Source organism: Lonchura striata, chromosome 1 (assembly GCF_050655825.1).
Source record: "Lonchura striata isolate lonStrDom1 chromosome 1, ASM5065582v1, whole genome shotgun sequence".
Lineage (NCBI taxonomy): Eukaryota > Metazoa > Chordata > Aves > Passeriformes > Estrildidae > Lonchura > Lonchura striata.
In genome coordinates this window covers 31,145,109-31,162,748 of record NC_140703.1, presented here as the reverse complement: position 1 = coordinate 31,162,748, position 17,640 = coordinate 31,145,109, and the positions used below count along the sequence as shown (strand labels likewise).

The window sequence follows — 17,640 nt, the reverse complement described above, 5'->3', positions numbered from 1 at the left end:
CTGGGGGAGGGTTAGATATAAATGGGCCTGGGTCTTTAGAGCCTGTTTCAGCTGGGAAAGCACCTTCCTGCACAATCATCTGCGCCCGTGCTCGGACTTCAGCGGGCAGAAGTGTTTAAAAAAATGTTCCTCTTCTCGACAAATAACTACTGTGCTGACACTTCCTCTGTGGGTGAGGATGCTTCTGGAGCCCTGAGGGATGCAAACCCTTTCTTTGACTTTGTAAAGAAAGCAAAAATAACAAGCTGTCCGGGACTCAGAGCTCAGGAACTCGTTGTTGCTGGAATGGTAGAATTTCTACTGCTGTGAGACCACACAGGCACACAAAACTGCCTCTCCCCTTTATTTTGCAAACTTACAGTGGCAGTTCCTGCAGTTAGAGACCCATTTGTACACTTTACTGAGATTTGCCATTTAGATTTTAGGCAAGTGCCTCTTCTTTGCCCTATCATTTGTGGCAAGAAGTCCAGAGGGAAATTGTATTTCTGGCATCTTCCCTAGCCTTGGCTTGGAGGATAAGATGGGGTTCCCAGGCGGTCTCTCAAACAAATAAGAGATGTCTAAGAATTCCTGATTTTTAACATCAGCTCCATTCAGCTTGGTAGCCCCATGCAGGATGTGTTTGGGAGATTTGGTTTAGGACTGGTATAGGGAGCGGATTTTTTTTTTTTTTTTTTTTTTATGTAACAGCCACATCCTTCCCCTTAATTAAGAGTATAAGGCAATTTATATGAGAATTTTGAAGTGCTTTAAAGAGGTTTGACAATAATGTTCAGCTAACTGAAGCCAGCTGCTCCACATGGGAACTGAAAAGACTAAGAAATGTGTTTTGAATAATTAAAAATATGTCATAAATAACTTAAATGGCTGTAGGAAGAGGAATGGAAAACTCCATCATCGGAACACAGAGGATCTCTGAATTAACCCAATAGTTTAACAGCAAGATGGTTCATAGTTCAAACAGCTGCAGTTCCTTTATATAACAGCTCCTCAGGCTTGCAGTGCAGACTCCTCAAAGACTTAATCCTAGTATATCCATATCTAAAGGTAATGGTGTCTTGGAAGATCTTTGGGAGGAAAAGAGAGAAAAATAAATCTGACCACTTCTCCTTGTGGCCAGAATCTGGGAGCATTCAGTCCTGGGCAATGGCTGTCATTACAGACTGTCAGGAAAAAACAGGATGGTGTAGGTGGGTAGGCAGGAGAAAGGTGGATAAAATGTAGTATTTACCAAACCCAGTGTCTCCTAAACTGTATAGGATGCTAAACGAGTGCTGGCCTCTTGGAAAAAACCTAAGGGTCAACAGAAGTAAGATAATTCTGTCTCAGTCCCTCCATAAACGCATGTGATTTCACAACACCGCACCCTGCAAAGAACGGCGCTCCGCAGCACCTGGGCTCTGAACCTTCTGGTGGCTCGTGGTGCACGGCCACGGAAGTGGTTCTGGCATGACGGAGAGAAAGAGCAGGGTCACAAGTTTAAACTGATTGCCTTTGAGAGCCTGTTGGAAGCGTTATGTGGCAGCGGTCCTGTCGCAGCAGAGACCATCCAGCTCCGCTCATGGCAGAGCGGCAGCTGCTCGGCACTGGCGGACAGTGAGGTGGATGGAAAAGCAGCGACAAGTCAACAGCGCTGCGCAGATCTCGGCACAGGCCAGGCTGAGGGGAGCGCAGCGTGCCACTGCTGCAGCCTCCCCGCTCAAGCGGGGTCATTCATCCCGGAGCACGGCACAGGACTGCCTCCAGACGGTTCTGGAGTGCCTCCACTGAGGGAGACGCCACAGGCTCTCTGGGCAGCCTGTCCCAGTGCTCAGCCACCGCACAGGAACAAGTTCTTCCTCATGCTCAGGTGGAGCTTCTGTGCATCACTTTCTGTCCTAGTGCTTGGCCCCATCAAGGAGAGTTTCACATTCTCCTTTCAGATACTTATAGACGTGGATGGGGTTCCCTGTCAGTCGCCTGAGCCTCTCGGGCAGGACAGGCGCAGCTCCCTCGGGCTTTTCCCGCAGGAGCGATGCCCCAGCGCCCCGCTCAGCTCCGCAGAGCCCGAAATGGCGGCGGGCGCGGGGCGGAAGTGCCGGGGCGGGCGGGCGGAAGCGGCTTCGCGGCCGGGCGGAAGCGGCTTCGCGGCCGGGCAGCGCCGCTTCCGGGCCCGCGCGCGTGCGCCTCCCGGCGGAAGCGGCGGAGTGCGGGCGAAGATGGCGGCGGGGATGTACCTGGAGCACTACCTGGACAGTAAGAGCCGCCGGGCGGGGCCCAGGCCGCCGCCGAGCCGGCCCGGGGGCACGCACGGGCCGAGGGGCGGGGCCGAGCGCTGCCCAGGGCGCCCGCGGGCTCTCCCCGCCCCTCGGGCGCAGCCCGGCCCGGCGTGGGGCGGCCGGTCCCCGCGCCGTGCGGAGAGGCCCCGGCCGCGGGGCAGGGCTCGGCTGCGGCGGGAGCCCGGAGCCCGCGGCTGCTTTGTCCCGTGAGAAAGGAGCCCGGTGCAGCTCCAGCCGCCTCGCGGGAGCGGGGGCTTGGCTGTCAGCGGTTCCCCGGGATAGACCTCGAGCCACAGATAACTTTTGGATCTGTGGGGCGGTGGTTGTAGTTTTCTACGGTGTCAGTGTAAAAATGCAGCCCCGCTTTTCTGGCCGAAGAGGAGCTCTGTAAATGCTAATGGAGTTGGCAACGTTATCAGAGCCCTCCTATGATACCTCTTATTTTACCATCCTGCCTTAAGGTGCTTAAAACTTCGTCAAACTCTGACCTTTGGGGATGAGATTTTCAGTGCATGTTGTACCCACGTGTTCTTAAAATAGCCGAGCAGATCCATCGGAGTCGTTTCTCAATGACTGGGCTAATGAGTTAAGATTGAATAACCTGTTCTTTGAGAAATTCAGTTCTCACATTTTCCTGCTGGTCTGGTGTTGGCACTAGAGACGGGAGGATGTTCACGGGATGGTGTGTTTAAAGCTGGGTGCTTCTGGCAATGTGTCTTCTGCTTCACTGTACCCAGCCAGTTAAATCTCGGACTGTCTGCTTGCATATGCATGGAAAAAAAAATGGAGTTTGGCTCTTCAGATGTCCTGTTACACCAGGTTTCTTCCAGCAGAGAAATGATAAGGTGCTGATATGGACACAGGGTGTCTCGTTCTTGCATCTTCAGTGCTCCTTTTGTCTTTAAGAAAGGAAATGTCTCTAAAAATGTTCAAGAACTATAATAAATTTCAGTGAAAGCTGAAAAGGAGCTGCAGTTGTGAACAGGCAAGGATCTATGAGGTGCAAGGAAGGAGGCAAAAGCCAGGAAGAAGAGTTGAATGAGGAGGCAGGTTGGAGAGGAGCAAAGATTTGTGTACTTGTGCAGTTCTCACTCTGCTGTAGAAGGCTGCAGTTGACTGAGGCTCCTCAGCTGGGAGGACAAGGGTTGGGAAAGAGGAGAAGGAAGCAGATGGACAAGGAGTAAGTTCACAGGGGGGTGCAGGGCTTTCCTGCTGCCAGGGCAGGGGTGTATTTTGGGTAAGAGCTGCAGAGCAGAGATAAAAGAGCAAAAGCCTGGGATCTGCAGGTGGGGAGCAGAGACAGCAGGATGCAGTGCTGGGTGTGGAGAGGTACTGTCGGTACACAGCTGGGGAGAAGGGAAGGTTGGTGGCTGGACAGTGCTCCTGCCAAAGTCAAACACCTCTGGATCATGTAATCAGTCAATTAAAATCAGCCAACCTGGGAGCTTCTCTTGTACAGGCATGCAGAGGAAATGCCAAAGTCTTCTCTCTCAGCTGAGATTTGTGGTCCTGTGATTGGATTAGAGATTCTTGTCCTTTTGAAGGTGGATATTAATACAGGAGAGTCCCTGTTATTGTTGAGGTGTCTTGCTAAAAACATACAATGAAAGTGATTTGCACAATCTAAAAGTCCTTAAAAGTGTCTGGTTACAAAGATTTTAGGAAGAAAAAAAACATTTCTTGCTGTGATGGTTTAGCATTTTTTGCTTACTCTTAGATCTCTAAGGCCTTTTTCAGTTTTGTCAGGTGCAACATGACTTGCTGGTATTAGCTAGTCATAAGACACTCTCTTTGCTTATTCTAGATTCCTTTCAGGAAAGCATTTATGTATTGTGAGACTTGGCATCAAAGAGCACCCATCACAGTCTTCAGTAAGTTAGGCTGCTGATAGGTAATAGCATATATTTCTAATTACCCATATTGTTCTGCTCTAAGCCTGCTCTCCTCTCCTGGCCTTCTGCCTGAGCCCTGACTCTGTGAAAATCCGTACAGTATTTTAGACACAAGTCTTCTTGATGCTAACTGATTGACAGCATTCAGTTTCCTTCTTGCTGCTCCCTTTTTTCCCCACATTATTTCAGTGTTTTAAAAATATTCAGTTCAGTTTTAAAGTAGTTCACTTATATCCTAAAACTTCCTGAATTTTGATAGAAATAAATAGTCCAGAACTTTTGGTCATCTCTTATAAAAAGTGTCTAATTCTTAATTTACATCTGTGCCTTGAAACTGAATTCTTTTAGTAGTATAGTGCTCTTGTAGACACAGTTTTCAGTTGAATGTCTTTTATCTTCCCACAGAGATTCCCTTTCCTATGGTTGTCTGTCTGGATCTGCTCAGGGAATGAATGAGGAATGTGGGAAGAAAGAGGGCAGTTATTTGTAGGACCTCTTCATATCTTTGAATAAAGAAGGTTTGTGAGGAATTAGTGAAAACTGTAGGAAGAAAAAAGGTGGCCTCCTATTTGAATCAACTGACTATCACTCTGACAGTGAGTTTGGTGGGGTTTTTTTATGTCGTGAGTCCCACTTTGTACAGGTTTTCCTTGCTTGGATTGTGCTTCCCTCAGATTAAGAGTGCAAATTTTTAGTTAGAGGAGCAGATGCGCAGAATGCTCAAAGCTGCAGCTGGAGTCTGCCTTGGACAGATAATTCTGAGAAGTCATGCTGTTAAGCATTTCTGCACATTTTGAGAGGAGGGTTTGTAATTAGCTGGCCTTTTTGGCTTTAATCTCTTGGCCTCAGTAAATCTCTTGGCCTTCATTCTGTTGGTGAGGGAAACGGGCCACTCCACTGCAGCACTGTGAAAACACTTTATTGTCACAATAGTAAACACCTTGAAAAGCTGATTACAAAGTCAGATTTCAGATGGAGCTCTGGGTCTGAGCATGTGACTCTACTGAGCAGAGAGAATAAAATAAAACTTTGAATCAATGCTCAGTCACTGGGAATGAGAAACACCTTGTATGAAACATCATGTGAGTAGGTAATTAAAAACTGTATTAAAAACGTATGAGCAGTCTGACAAAGTTAGGCATACAGCCCCAGTTGCTTCAGTTCGTATCTTTTGAGCCCTCTACTTTAGATATCTAAAGTTCTTTTCCATTATTTTTCTGTGGACTAGCCAAGTTACAAAGAGTTAGGGAAAAGTGTTTAGAAGCTTCTTAGGTCAGGTATTTTAGCAGCTTTCAAGTCCTTGTTGTAAATTGAAACTGGGTATAGACCTAGGATTAGGCATGCCCTTTTCCTTGGCTTTAAGCTGTTAATTACAAAGCAGATCTGTCTGAAATCTGTTATGCTCTTGGCAGATGCTTTTGCAGCAGAAAAATGCAAGCATTCCTTCTGTAATGAGCATCTTGACAGAGAAACTCCATATCTTGTTCTAATCTGATCACCTTCATTCCTTCATCCTACTTACTGAGCCAAAGGATTCAGGGAATGGGAGAAGAGGAATGTGTCTTGTTCCACTTTTCTTTTTCTCCTAGTGGCTGAATTTAAACATAAGAAGATTTCCATGTCTTCAAATATCGTCCTCTTCCTGGTTTCTAAACCATTTTATGCCTGGTTTTGAGGGGAGAAAGCAAGATAAAATACTGCTTTCCCTCAAGCAGTAACGGAGTGCAGCTTTAGTAAGGGAAAACCTATGGGTACAAAGGAGTTAGAGATGTAGAAAGGAATGGAAGAAGAAGGAGGAAGAAAACAGGGTTTTGTGATTAAAAGGTGGAATGTACATAAAGACTCACGAGAAGAATTTGTGCTTGCTCAAGCTTGAGTTACTGTGTTTGGCTCAGTATTGGCCCTCATATGAGGTTGGAAATATTGCTGTGGAGGCTTTGAGGGGCAGAAAGGGATAATGTGATTCATACAGGTTTTCTAGAAGGTGAGATGCAAACCCTGAGTTTTCTTTGTGTTTGGAAGTTTAAAGTTTTCCTTTGTGAAAGACATTGTTGAAGCACACAGAAAGCAGTCCCAAATCAAGTCTCTGTTTATATGTGAACCTGCCATGAGTGTAGAGATTGTCTTTATAGTAGAGGGAGCTGCTGTGCAACCACCTGTGTTTTCTGCCATCAGTGCTTCCCTGTTTACCCTCCTAATGGGTGCCAGAATAAAGTACATGTACTTTGTGACAACACATGAATAATCTTTTACAGCAACATACCAAGGCGTGTACCTCCCCTCAGCAACAAGAACTGTTTCTGTCTTCCCTGAGGAACTAAAGCCAGCATTTCATCTAAACTAGACCTCAGCATTTGGGAGAGTCATGAGCAGCAGGAGCAGCAGGTAACCTTGGTGAGCTGGAGTGGCAGAAGCATGTCACAGGCCGGGCTGCTCAGATGGCTGTGTTATATTAATTCTGGTGCCTTGGAGGCCACCAGGCAGGAACTGTTCCAGGAGCAGGCACTGGGACATGCCTACCTCTGTGCAGAGGGTGATGGAGATGAGAGGCTTAGGTGAGGAGGCCTCAGCTGGTAAGTTAACATGGTGCTATGTAGTCAATATACCTTGGGTTTTTCCCTTTTTTTATGCTGGTTATGGAGACATCGAGTTTCCTTTGCTCCTTCTGTTTGCATTTGTCAGTAGGCACATAGAGATGCACCAGTTCAGGGCTTCCAGTCTCTGCTAGAAGACTTAAGCCAGCATAAGCACAGAGCAATAGAAGCAGTACAAGTCCTCATGGAAGTCATCTTTCTCCTACAACTGGCATGGGACTGTCCTTTCATTCCTTGATAACATTAGCAATAAAATAGGATTTTTCTTTTGGAATGGCTACATCTGCCTGGATTTTCTCCTGTATGGATTCATCAGATTAGAGTGTGATGAGTATCATCCTCCTAAAACTCTTAGAGGACATGGGTATGATGTTGGAAATTGCTGTAGGCAAGCCCTTGTTTCCTTCCCAGACCTGGCTGTGTTCCAATTTCCCCAGCAGTTCTTTTATCTCTTGCATTCCCTACTTCATTACTCTTATCCCCTCCCCAGTGTAGCATGCAGCCATACCCCTGTCCCTGCCTCTACAGTTTCTCACATCATTCTTCAGAAATGTGAGTGTCTTAATATATCATTTTTCTATTTGTCACTGTTCTAGTGTAGTGAAAGATGCCTTTCACCTTACAGAGATTTTGGATTAGTTACACCTGTGATGCACCACACATGATCTATGGAAAATTACAAAAGATTTCATGCAGGGGAGAGAATTTGGTGATTCATAGGCATCATTTGTTTCTGTGTGAAAGCTACTGGCACAGCCCACACTGAGCTGATACATTTAATGACCAATTCATTTAGAATTGGTTTTGTTGTTGGCTGATATTTTTATTGGAGCTGCTTTACATGGCAAAGCAGGCTGTGTTTTCTCTGTAGTTCTTCACTTACCCAACTGCAAATCTGATGTCATTGTTTTGGCAAACAGCCCTGTGGTCTCCTTGGTGGTTGTCCCTGCCTTTGGAGGTCTGTGGCAGGCTGGAAATGCCAGGAGTGTTGTGAGTCTCATTCATTGTGTCAGTCTTCCAAGCCCTCCTAGCTTTTCAAATCAAGGTTGATCCTTAACAATAAATATCCCTTTTCTGACACTTACCAGCATTCCCTGCTGTCTTGTCTGTGGATGCTGTAGCATTGAGCTACTGTAATAAGATAACAAAAAGAGCCCTCCCTTCCTAAGAAATGGGCCCCCACTTTGGGGGAGTATTGGGTTTCCGTGGCTGACTCACTGACCTTGACTGTCGCTGCTGACTGGTGCCCATTTCTTTGGACAGTGTCTCAAGCAGATGTGCTTGAGTGGACTGGTGTGCAGTGCATTGGCCCAGAGCTTGGGATATGTGATATGGCCACAGAATTCCTGGTTGGCTGTGGCTAAATCGATCTGCCATGCACCTAAGCACCCTCTTTGTAAAACTGTAGGTAGAGTTATCCCTTACCAAGGTGTTGTGAGGATAATGGTACAGGTTAGAATGTTTTATTGCAGCAGGGCTGAGCTGTCTCTGAATAGGGGGAAAAAGATATATTGTGCTCAAGTTTAAATTTCAATAAAGGTGCTCGTGTAAAAGTTTCAACAAATACCTGTGTAGAAAGGTGATTGATTACTTGAGAACACAGGACAGAGTAGAAGCAATAGTTTAAAAGGGTGATACACTCAGAAAGAAGGGATATAAAAGACACCCTGCCCCCTAATGAGGGAGCAAGGAAGCTCCTGAGGATTGCTGCAAGACGGTTGTCCTGCAGTGTACTTCAAGTGCTGCAAAATTATGAGAATCATGGAGTACCAAAATGTCCAACGTGCTTCCCCAGCAAGATCCCAGACAGTTTGCAGTCCTGGGGGCAAAGAACTTACCCTGTCACTGTGGCAGTCCCTGGCACAAGCAGGAATATTTTTAATTGCCTTCAGCAATGTGGTGTCTAAAGTGTTTGCTGAAATCTAAGCTGTTCAATAAAGCAACTGTGGTTATGTTTCAAAATGTCTTTTCCCATTTTTTCTTAACATTTAAACATGCATCTAAACATGGTGGGTGAACAGATGTCTTGGGAAAGGTAGTGTGTGTTTGGATGGTCCCTGGTGCTATTGATGTGTTTTTAGGACTTTGGGCAGCACAAATCCATTGTTTGGCACAGCACAGACGTGCTGCAGAGGATTGAAGCACAATTGAAGTTACCAGGCTGTGTAGGCTTGCTCTCTGCCTTTGTGTGTCACAGTTAACATCTGAGTTAAGCAGCTGAAGTTTAAATATCAGTTGCCTGCACCTGACAGCCCACGTGTGTTTCTAAAAAGAAGTAAATAAAATAATAATTACTGGAGAGGGAAAAAAGTGGTGTTGGATTCTGACTTTTGGAGAGAGAGTGTGTGGTTCTTAAGGGAGAAGACAGCATGGTTATGGATATGTGTGGAAGAATGAACAAGGGAAAGAATGACAAGGAAAGAGGAGAATAAAAGAGATTAAAGAAGAATGGGCTTAGTGAAGGGATAACATTTGAAGGGAGAAAAGGTGAAGGTAGGTAGAGAGATTTTAGCTTATGATCAAAAATGAAAACAAGGTAAGAAAAGAAAGGCATACAAAAAATTCACTGAGAGCTGCACCAGTGATTTTTGGGATGATCATACAATGAAAGGAATCAGTAGGGCTGCACCAGGCTTCTGTATGGATCTGTGCAATGAGTCCATGAGGAAAAGCATTGCCAGCAGGTTGAGACAGGGATCCTGCCCATTTACTCAGCCCTGGTGAGTCTCCTCTGGAGTGCAATGTCCAGTTCTCAGCTCCTCAGTCCAGGAGAGACATGGAGCTCCTGGAGCCTGTCCAGCAGAGAGGAATGAGGATGATTTGAATACTAAAGCATCTGTGAGGAAAGGCTGAGGGAGCTGGGCCTGTTCAGCCTTTAGAAGAGATGTCTGAGAAGGGGCTCACCAGTGCCACAAGCTATCTGCAGGGAGGGTGCTGAGGGTGGATCCAGGCTCTTCTCCGTGGTGCCAAGCACTAGGGCACGGGGCAATGGGCAGAAACTGATGAACAGGAAGCTCCACCTGAGTATGAGAAAGAACTTCTTTACTATGTGGGTGACCAAGCACTAGAAGGGATTCCCCCATTCAGGTTGTGGTGTCTCCCTCTCTGCACATATTCCAGAACTGTCTGGAGGCAGTCCTGTGCCGTGTACTCTGGGATGACCCTGCTTGAGCAGGGAAGTTGGACCAGATGACCCATTGTGGTCCCTTCCAGGCTTACCCATTCTGTGATTCTGTGACACAGTTGCATTAATGCCAGCCCATGCTTTGGGCCAAGCTGCTGGACTTGCTAGCACTTTCTTCCCTGTACATTTTCACCATCCTCCTGTTCCTCTCCTGCTGCTGTGCCATTTGTGTGGAAAGAGGGCTTTGCTTTTCCTTTTTTTCCTGTCAGTCCTATCATCACTCTTCTCTAGTGATCAAAGATGTCTCTAGAGTGTTCTTTCTTTACAATTATCAGTTTCATAATCTGAGAATTACGTGGGTATTTTATGATAGATAGTATTAGTCATGATAATTTTAGGTGAATCTTACTAAGATGAAAAAGCAAAATTAATTGTAGAGAAAAAAAAGGAGAAAGGCAGGAGGAAATGAAATTACTTAAATAACATGAATGTTTTTAGAAATAGTGAGGAAAAGTGTGGTGGTAGGAATGAGGAAATGGAGACTCAAATCTAATTTTTTTTTTAATGGCACTTAGAGAGTGATAATGTCTGGTAACCAGCACAGCACAGGTCAAGCAATTTCAGCAGGTGTTCTGGCCCCTCTTATAAATTCTGTGATGCAGAGAATTACCTCTGTTTAAGGCTATGCAAGAGCTTTGGAATTAAGCTACAGATAGTAGAAAACATCCCCACAGCTAGATTAAGTTATGTACCGTACAAATAGTTTGTTGCTCAGTTATAACTTGCTTGTCTGCAGCTTTATCTTGTTATGCTTTTTGTTATTGCCAGAGTCTCTCTGGATCATAATTTGTAATGGTCTGCTCAGCTTCCTTCCATGTTCAGTTGAACAGATAAAGTATCTTTGTATTATAAAGTTCTGATTATAAAGTCACTGTACTGTCACTTGTTTCATTTTCTCCATTTATTGACGAAGCAGTGGCAGAACATTTGTCCAGTAATAGATTTGCAGAGTGAAATGTTTTGCTGTGGTTTCAGGAAATCATTTTGTTGGTTTTAGCAGGGAAGGAATTCAGCCAACAGGGGTTTGTCTCGTCAGCTCAGCCAGAACCAGAGGCAGGTGACAGCTCTCCCCACGCTGCGGGAGCCACCAGGAGGCTGGGAACAAGGAGGGGAGCCACTGCTCTGGCTGAGGGGAGCAGGCTCTGGGGAGAGAGGGCCTCTCAAGGGTGAGGGGCACAGGCTGAGCAGACAAGGCTGAACAGACAAGAGAGACAGACAGACATTGTCCAGACAAGGGCATGTGTTAGCATCAGTGATGGTGGCAGAGTTTTACAGTGGTGGCTGTAAAAACTAGAGCACAGTTCCTTTCAGGTTGTGTAGCCGAATCAAACTGCTTGAGTTTTTCATGGTGCAAGAATATCACTGTGAAATGTGACCCTAACCTCGTGTGGGGGTGTTCTGCCCACACAGTAGCATCCTACTGGTTTTTGTGCTGGCTCAGGAGCTTGCTCTATCTAAAGGTTTCTAGCCCTGCTGAGGGAAAGCTGACAGTACCTGGTGGAATTTGTGCTTTTACCATCTGTCCTTTTCAGAAGAGAAAAAGAAATTACATTAATCTTTTCTAAAAACCACAAAGTCCAGAATTTAGAAGCTGTGATCTTCCAGGATTAATAAACTCAATATAAATTTGACATATTGTGTGCAGTGCAGGAAGAGCTTCTGTTTTCCTCTAGAGGATACCTGTCTTGTCTTCTGCAGCGGGTGCTTTGGAGAGGAATGAAAAGCAGCGTGCTGCAGTATGACCCATGTTTCATTTGCTGTATAAATTGAAAGGTTTAGAGTTGATGAGGCTGGGGATTGCAGGAGGGAAAAAGGCATGGTCTCTAGATTCCCAAGCTGAATTTCATCCCTGCCATAAGCTCCCTCTATAAGCAATAATAATTGTCAGCATTGTGTCCCCGTCGTGTTCTGAGATTCTTTTTCGAACCGTAGGGATGTAATCCGCAGTCAGCTGCTTAAACCTTGTGTGAAGTTTGTCATGCTGAACAAACATGGAAGTATCAAATTCAGGGTGTGCCTGAAGACTTAATTTCGCCACTTAGTAATTTTTCAGAATTTGAATTTGCGCTGCTAACTGACCCTGAATGCAGGGGTGATGTGTGTGTGCTGTGGATGATGTACCTGGGTACTTAAGGACACCTTCTATCTGAGCATTTCTCAGGTTACTAAATCAGAAATGGCAGCAGAAATCAGTTGAAGCAGCAGCTTGGTTGTTCCTAAGGATTCTGTATGTAACTTCTTATTATGTTGTTTGGGCAAAAAGTTAAGTAAAAGGAACAACTTTTGTGCTCAGCAAGGCCCACACTTGGTTTTACCTCTTATGGGAATTATTTTCACGTCCTATTATGCAGTACTTGTTAAAACTTGTTAAAACCTTCCTCTTGCATACAGAATCTTTCCTCTCAACGGGTTGTTCTTCAGGGAAGTGGAAAAGCATTAATTGCTGAAGAAACATGTGCAGAGAAAGTAGAGATTGCTGTCTGGACTGATGTGTTGGGCAGCTTTGGTCATGGCCAGACACACCTCCAGTTGCACTCCATGTGAGCTGCAGAGCAAGTTCAGGAAGCTCAGACATGCTTCTGTTGTTTTTGTGAAGAGCTTTCCCCAAAACCTTTTTTAAACCTTCAAGAGAGATTTATTATTTTTATTAGGTATAAAGGTGACAGTAATCAGGCTTAGACTTCAGGTTAATGCAGTGACATTAGATCTCATTTTAATTAGACAGGCATGGAAAAATGAGAATTGTTTTTACCAGCTTTGCCAGTTGAGCATCTGGTGATGCCTGGGGGCTGAGTAGCATAGTGCATTGAAAATTAATTGACTATCAACTTCACATTGCTCATTCAGAGCCCTACAAATGTTTATTATTCATAATGTGTGGCATCCTTCCAGGTGTTGGACACACTACACTGAGATGACAGTGCAGAAGACACAACAAGTTACAAGTCACGAGGGGTTAAGACTGCTCTCTGTTCCCCATCCCATCTCAGACTTGATCTTTGCTCTGCCCAAAGTGTCTGCTGTCCCCTGTATGTTAAATGAATGCATTAAACAGACTCACCTTCCAGTGAACAGAGCATTTGATCAACTTAATTTTTACATCCTTGTGTAGAAATAACTAAATAGCTTTATTTACCAGCTGTTGTGGTTTTTTTCGTTACTGAGTGGAATTTTCAGATGGAGACATTTTATTATAATGACTGGCACTCCTTACAGATTTTGGGTTTCTGCTTTCTTAGTGTGGACCTTTCTGCATGGCAGCAGTTTTCTGCTAACTAATATGTATTCTAGAACTACTCTTCTGCATTAAATATATCACATTTTTATTGTCTGTCTCCTCTGGGGCCGGCAACAAATGGAAGCAGGCGGATGTGCACCGGGGGGTGTGTGTTATTGCTTAGCTTTGTTCCTGCCTTGGCATTGTGGACAAGAACCTGATTGCTCCATGTATTCTCCTTTTTCTGCAGGTATTGAGAACCTGCCATTTGAATTACAGAGAAACTTCCAGCTCATGCGAGATCTGGATCAGAGGACAGAAGGTGAGGATCAGGGATGGTTTTGTTGCTAAGACAAGGAGTAAGTAGCTTGACCAACTTTGCTTTGCTTTGCCTTTGTCATGGGGATCTCCAGGCAGGGGAGGAGGCCTGGAGCTTCTCCAGTCATTCAGTCTCTCCCAACGGAGGGCACTGTGGTGTGTGTGGTGTTTGTGTATTTAATGGTTCTTTTCTTTCAGACCTCAAGTCAGAGATCGATAAGTTGGCCACGGAGTATATCAGCAATGCACGGACCTTGTCTTCAGAGGAAAAACTGGGGCTTCTCAAGCAAATCCAGGAAGCCTATGGAAAATGCAAGGAATTTGGGGACGACAAGGTTCAGCTGGCTATGCAGACCTACGAGATGGTATGAAGGGAAGTGTCTCGTGCTTATCATGTGAACACCCAAATTAAAGTCACCCATCTTGGAAAGCCCTCATCTCTCATTTTCAGGCCATGCCCACTCCTGCTCCTCAGCTCTTTAGTGCAAGTCCCCTCCCCCTTTGTCCCCTCTTTGTCCTCTCTTTCCCTTCCTGGGCTGTGTCCTGTGGTAACCCCTGGCCACTGCTGTCTTTGCAGGTGGATAAGCACATCCGGCGGCTGGACACAGACCTCGCCCGCTTTGAAGCAGACCTGAAGGAGAAGCAGATAGAGTCGAGTGACTATGACAGTTCCTCCAGCAAGGGCAAGAAGAGTGAGTACCACCACTGGGCTGCAGAGTGATTCAGGAGGCAGCCAAGTGACTGTGGAAGTGGTGGGGATGAAGGCAGGCACTGGAGTGGTGCAGATCAAAGACTGTTGCACTGGAGTCTGAAGGACAGGTAAAAAGATGCTGTCCTGGGCTCGTCTTGTGTCAGTGTATTCAAGGCCGCGAGATAAATTAAGATGGAGTGCACGGCCCAAAGCCAATATGCATTCCAAAGCAGGAGTGTATTTTAGTGCTGCAGAGGTTGTCACTGTCAGGTGTCTGTTTTGATGGGGTGACAGGTGCAACACCTTTTTCTCTTCTTACCAGAGGGCCGAGCCCAGAAAGAGAAAAAAGCTGCCCGCGCTCGCTCTAAAGGGAAAAACTCTGATGAGGAAGCACCAAAAACTGCCCAAAAGAAATTGAAGCTTGTCCGCACGTAAGTGTTTAAGGGACTTGAGGGAATGAGGAGCAGCACTAGAAATCAGAGCAAGGCAGGCCTAGCCAGGTTTCCTTGAGATCCCCAGACTGGAACTGTGTGTCCTGTTTCCCTTTTTGGGAAGCAAGAGGAAGGAAACTTCTTTATTCTTTCAGGGGAGTGTGGGTTGAAAGGGAAAGCAGGTCCCCTTGGGTGTATGTACTTAAATAAGAGAAGTATCTGTCTCTGGCAAGCAAGGACGCTGTCTTGGGATACATGAAGGTACTCAGAGCCAGTTCCTTTGCTGACTTACTTTATTCCTGTCATGCAGTAGCACAGAGTATGGGATGCCTTCTGTCACCTTTGGAAATGTGCACCCCTCGGATGTACTGGATATGCCCGTGGACCCCAATGAGCCCACTTACTGCCTCTGCCACCAGGTCTCCTATGGGGAGATGATTGGCTGTGACAACCCAGATGTAAGAGCCTGCACATGGTGGAGATGGGGGGGAACAGAGTGGAGATGAGTCTTACATGGAAAGTCTTGTCCTGCTCGGATGGACCCTGGGACAGCAAGTAGTGACAAGGAGAGGGCTTACCTCAGGTAGTTGGGATGGGCAGAGGTGTGGCTGGCAATGACCTCTGAAGTGCCTCTCTCTTCAGGGTTTTCCTTAAATGTTTTCTTGTCCCTAAACTTAGCAAGGGAGAGGGGGAATTCTCCTTGCGTAAGAGCGTATAAGTTGGGTGTATTCAATGTTGGGAGTATTCAATCCTTGATAACTGCTAGGGATTTCAGAGTTTGTGATTAAATGCTGGGAAACTCTGATAGCCCAAAAGCAACAATTTCAAAAGGAAACTTACTTCTCTTTAACTGTCTGCTCTTCATCCCAACAGTGTTCCATTGAATGGTTTCATTTTGCCTGTGTGGGTCTGACAACAAAACCAAGAGGAAAATGGTGAGTGAAGCAACTTGGGGGGCCATTTGACCTTTGGAAAGCAGAGGTCCTTGGTGGCAGGGAGAAAAGTACTATATATACACAATTAAAAGGAAAATTTGAATTAAGGCTTTGTCAGGGACCTTGGAAAAGGTCTTTTGGGACCATGTACTTGAGAATCATGTCATGCCCTAAATGTTGGCTTTGTACTTCCCTTTCTAACAGGTTCTGCCCTCGCTGTTCCCAGGAGAGGAAGAAGAAGTAAATTCACATGAGACCTCAGTACTGCTGCAGGAGCTGTCTTCCCCCTGCCAGGGCCTTGTCCCAGTTCTCCCAGCCCTTGGGGCCTTGGCTGAAGGGAAGTCTTGCCCTGTTTGTGGTTTGGGCCATCCCTGGAATGGTGTGTACCCTCACGGTGGTTCCTGTGTGTTCTGTATCCCCGGTTGTTTCTGAGTCCTTAAGGGAGGCCCTCTCTGTGTGCTATTCCAAACAGGTCTCTGAACCTCAAAGGGAATGAATGAGGGCACCAGGGTAGCCACCAGATTCACAGGGATTCAGGTAGCCCCTGATTTTCCTTGGCTTTCCTTCAGCCTCCTCAGAGTTCGTTGCCTGTTCTCTGCTTAGAGAACAAGGCTATGGGATGGGGGAAGGAAAGGAGGTAAGTCTTCAGCATTTTAGGTCATTCTTTTTCAGGAGAGAGGGAGTAACCAAGCTGCTTCTTAATCTAGTGGGCTGGTTGAGAGACTGAAAACCTGATGTGCTCCCTGTCTTTAACCATTCCACTGCTGGTATTGGGCAGCCTCTTTTTTTGGGGAGAGGAGGAGTCAGAGGGATGTTTAGAGCTAGCTTTGTCTCTCTTATTCCTGGGGTAAACCTGCTGGTTTGGGAAGCACACTGTGTGAAGGAGGAAGAATTTCTGACCACGTGGGGAGAAGCGGCTAGTCCAGTCTGTCTTCCGGCCTCAAAATTCTGCCTTCCTCTTGTGTAGCGGTGCTTTTCCATGACGTTGATGGTGGGAAGTTGGGGGATTCAGATCCCACTTGTATAATACAGAATTAAATAAAACTCATTGAAACCAATGCTCTGCTTGCCTTGATGTCACCTCCAAAATAAACTGCAGCAATTGGTTTCTGTAGTTTCTCGTTCTCTCTTAGCTCTGCATTTATTGTCAATGATGAATGTAGTACAGCTTTTTCATGTAGCAATCCTGTCACTAAAAAGTGACATTCTGCATAAGTCAGACTTAAAAATGCACCTAATGTACTTGCAGAAAGCTACTGAGCTTTCTGGTGGCTGTGAAAATTATCTATCCCTCATGCAGTCATGCCCTCACAAGAAGGTGAAAGTTTATTCCCACTATTGTTTGATCATTTACTTCATCAGTTGCCTTCTCTTAAATGAGGAGGAGTGGAGGTGGCGAAGGCCAACCCTCACTGTCTGTTGGGCAGCACAGCTGAGAAGATAAGCCATCAGGACAAACCACATGCCCCCAAGAAGGTGGACAGGTTTTCCAGACATGCTGATAACTTGCTTCCCACAACATCACAATCACCTTATTGCCAGAAACTCTGGCTGCTTTTACTAACATAACATTAGGCTTCAAAACAAGTCCTGAAGATCTGCACTCTGAAGGTCTGTAGTGTCTGCAGGTAACTGTGAGGAGATGGCCCATACTGAAGTTCCTCTTTATCAATTCCATTGGCACAGCCTGGACACTGACAAGCCAAGTTGTCTTCCTCCTTGTGGTCTGCTCACCAGCAAAGTTTAAGCCTTTCCCCCGAAACATGGGATGTTTTCCTCACCCAAATTACTTGTATGAGGATCCATGGAGGATTTTGCTGCTTTAGGTATGAAGCCAAAGCTCTGCTCACGTTCAGAGGACTGTGGGTGGAGATCAGTGCTACTCCCACCTTGTCATTGCGTGGGGATCCCAACAGCCCTCAGCTCAGAAGCTGGTGTTTTCTGTTCAAGTGAGGTAGCACTGTGCCAGTCTTTGCTTTTGCCTCAAGAAGGGATGTTCATTCTGTTTTTCTGTTCATCCTGCACAGAAAAAGATGAGTTCTTCCCCAGGCTGTGGCTTATATGGCTTGTGGTACCCTGCCACAGTCTGAATCTCCATCCCCAGACTGCATTACACCACT

At 45.9% G+C, this 17,640-nt stretch overlaps 1 protein-coding gene across 9 annotated transcripts; it reads left to right on the top strand.

Annotated features, from left to right (window-relative positions):
* The first annotated feature begins 2,171 nt into the window (after positions 1–2,171).
* ING4 (inhibitor of growth family member 4) lies at positions 2,172–16,632 on the top strand. 9 transcript variants are annotated; one of them, XR_014953226.1, is made up of 10 exons: positions 2,172–2,235; positions 13,396–13,467; positions 13,662–13,828; positions 14,041–14,155; positions 14,477–14,585; positions 14,896–15,043; positions 15,459–15,520; positions 15,725–15,899; positions 15,993–16,057; positions 16,193–16,632. XR_014953226.1 is itself a non-coding variant. In XM_021548893.4 (8 exons), the coding sequence occupies exons 1-8, from the start codon at positions 2,199–2,201 to the stop codon at positions 15,762–15,764; spliced, it is 750 nt and encodes a 249-aa protein (XP_021404568.3). In that variant the 5' UTR covers positions 2,172–2,198; the 3' UTR covers positions 15,765–16,632. The 9 variants fall into 9 exon arrangements, 4 of the variants coding, with proteins under 4 accessions (XP_021404568.3, XP_085429230.1, XP_085429226.1 ...); XR_014953222.1 differs by lacking the exon at positions 2,172–2,235 and adding an exon at positions 6,542–12,957; XR_014953225.1 differs by having other exon boundaries at positions 15,993–16,632.
* The last annotated feature ends 1,008 nt before the right edge of the window (positions 16,633–17,640 follow it).

Bases quoted from the DNA above. Each gene is read 5' to 3' on its own strand.
- ING4 (XM_085573080.1), top strand. From the start codon at position 12,786: ATGTTTATTATTCATAATGTGTGGCATCCTTCCAGGTGTTGGACACAC. The intron at 12,958-13,395 runs GTATGTTAAATG...CTTTTTCTGCAG, and splicing joins CAAAGTGTCTGCTGTCCCCT to GTATTGAGAACCTGCCATTT. The intron at 15,044-15,458 runs GTAAGAGCCTGC...TCATCCCAACAG, and splicing joins TTGGCTGTGACAACCCAGAT to TGTTCCATTGAATGGTTTCA.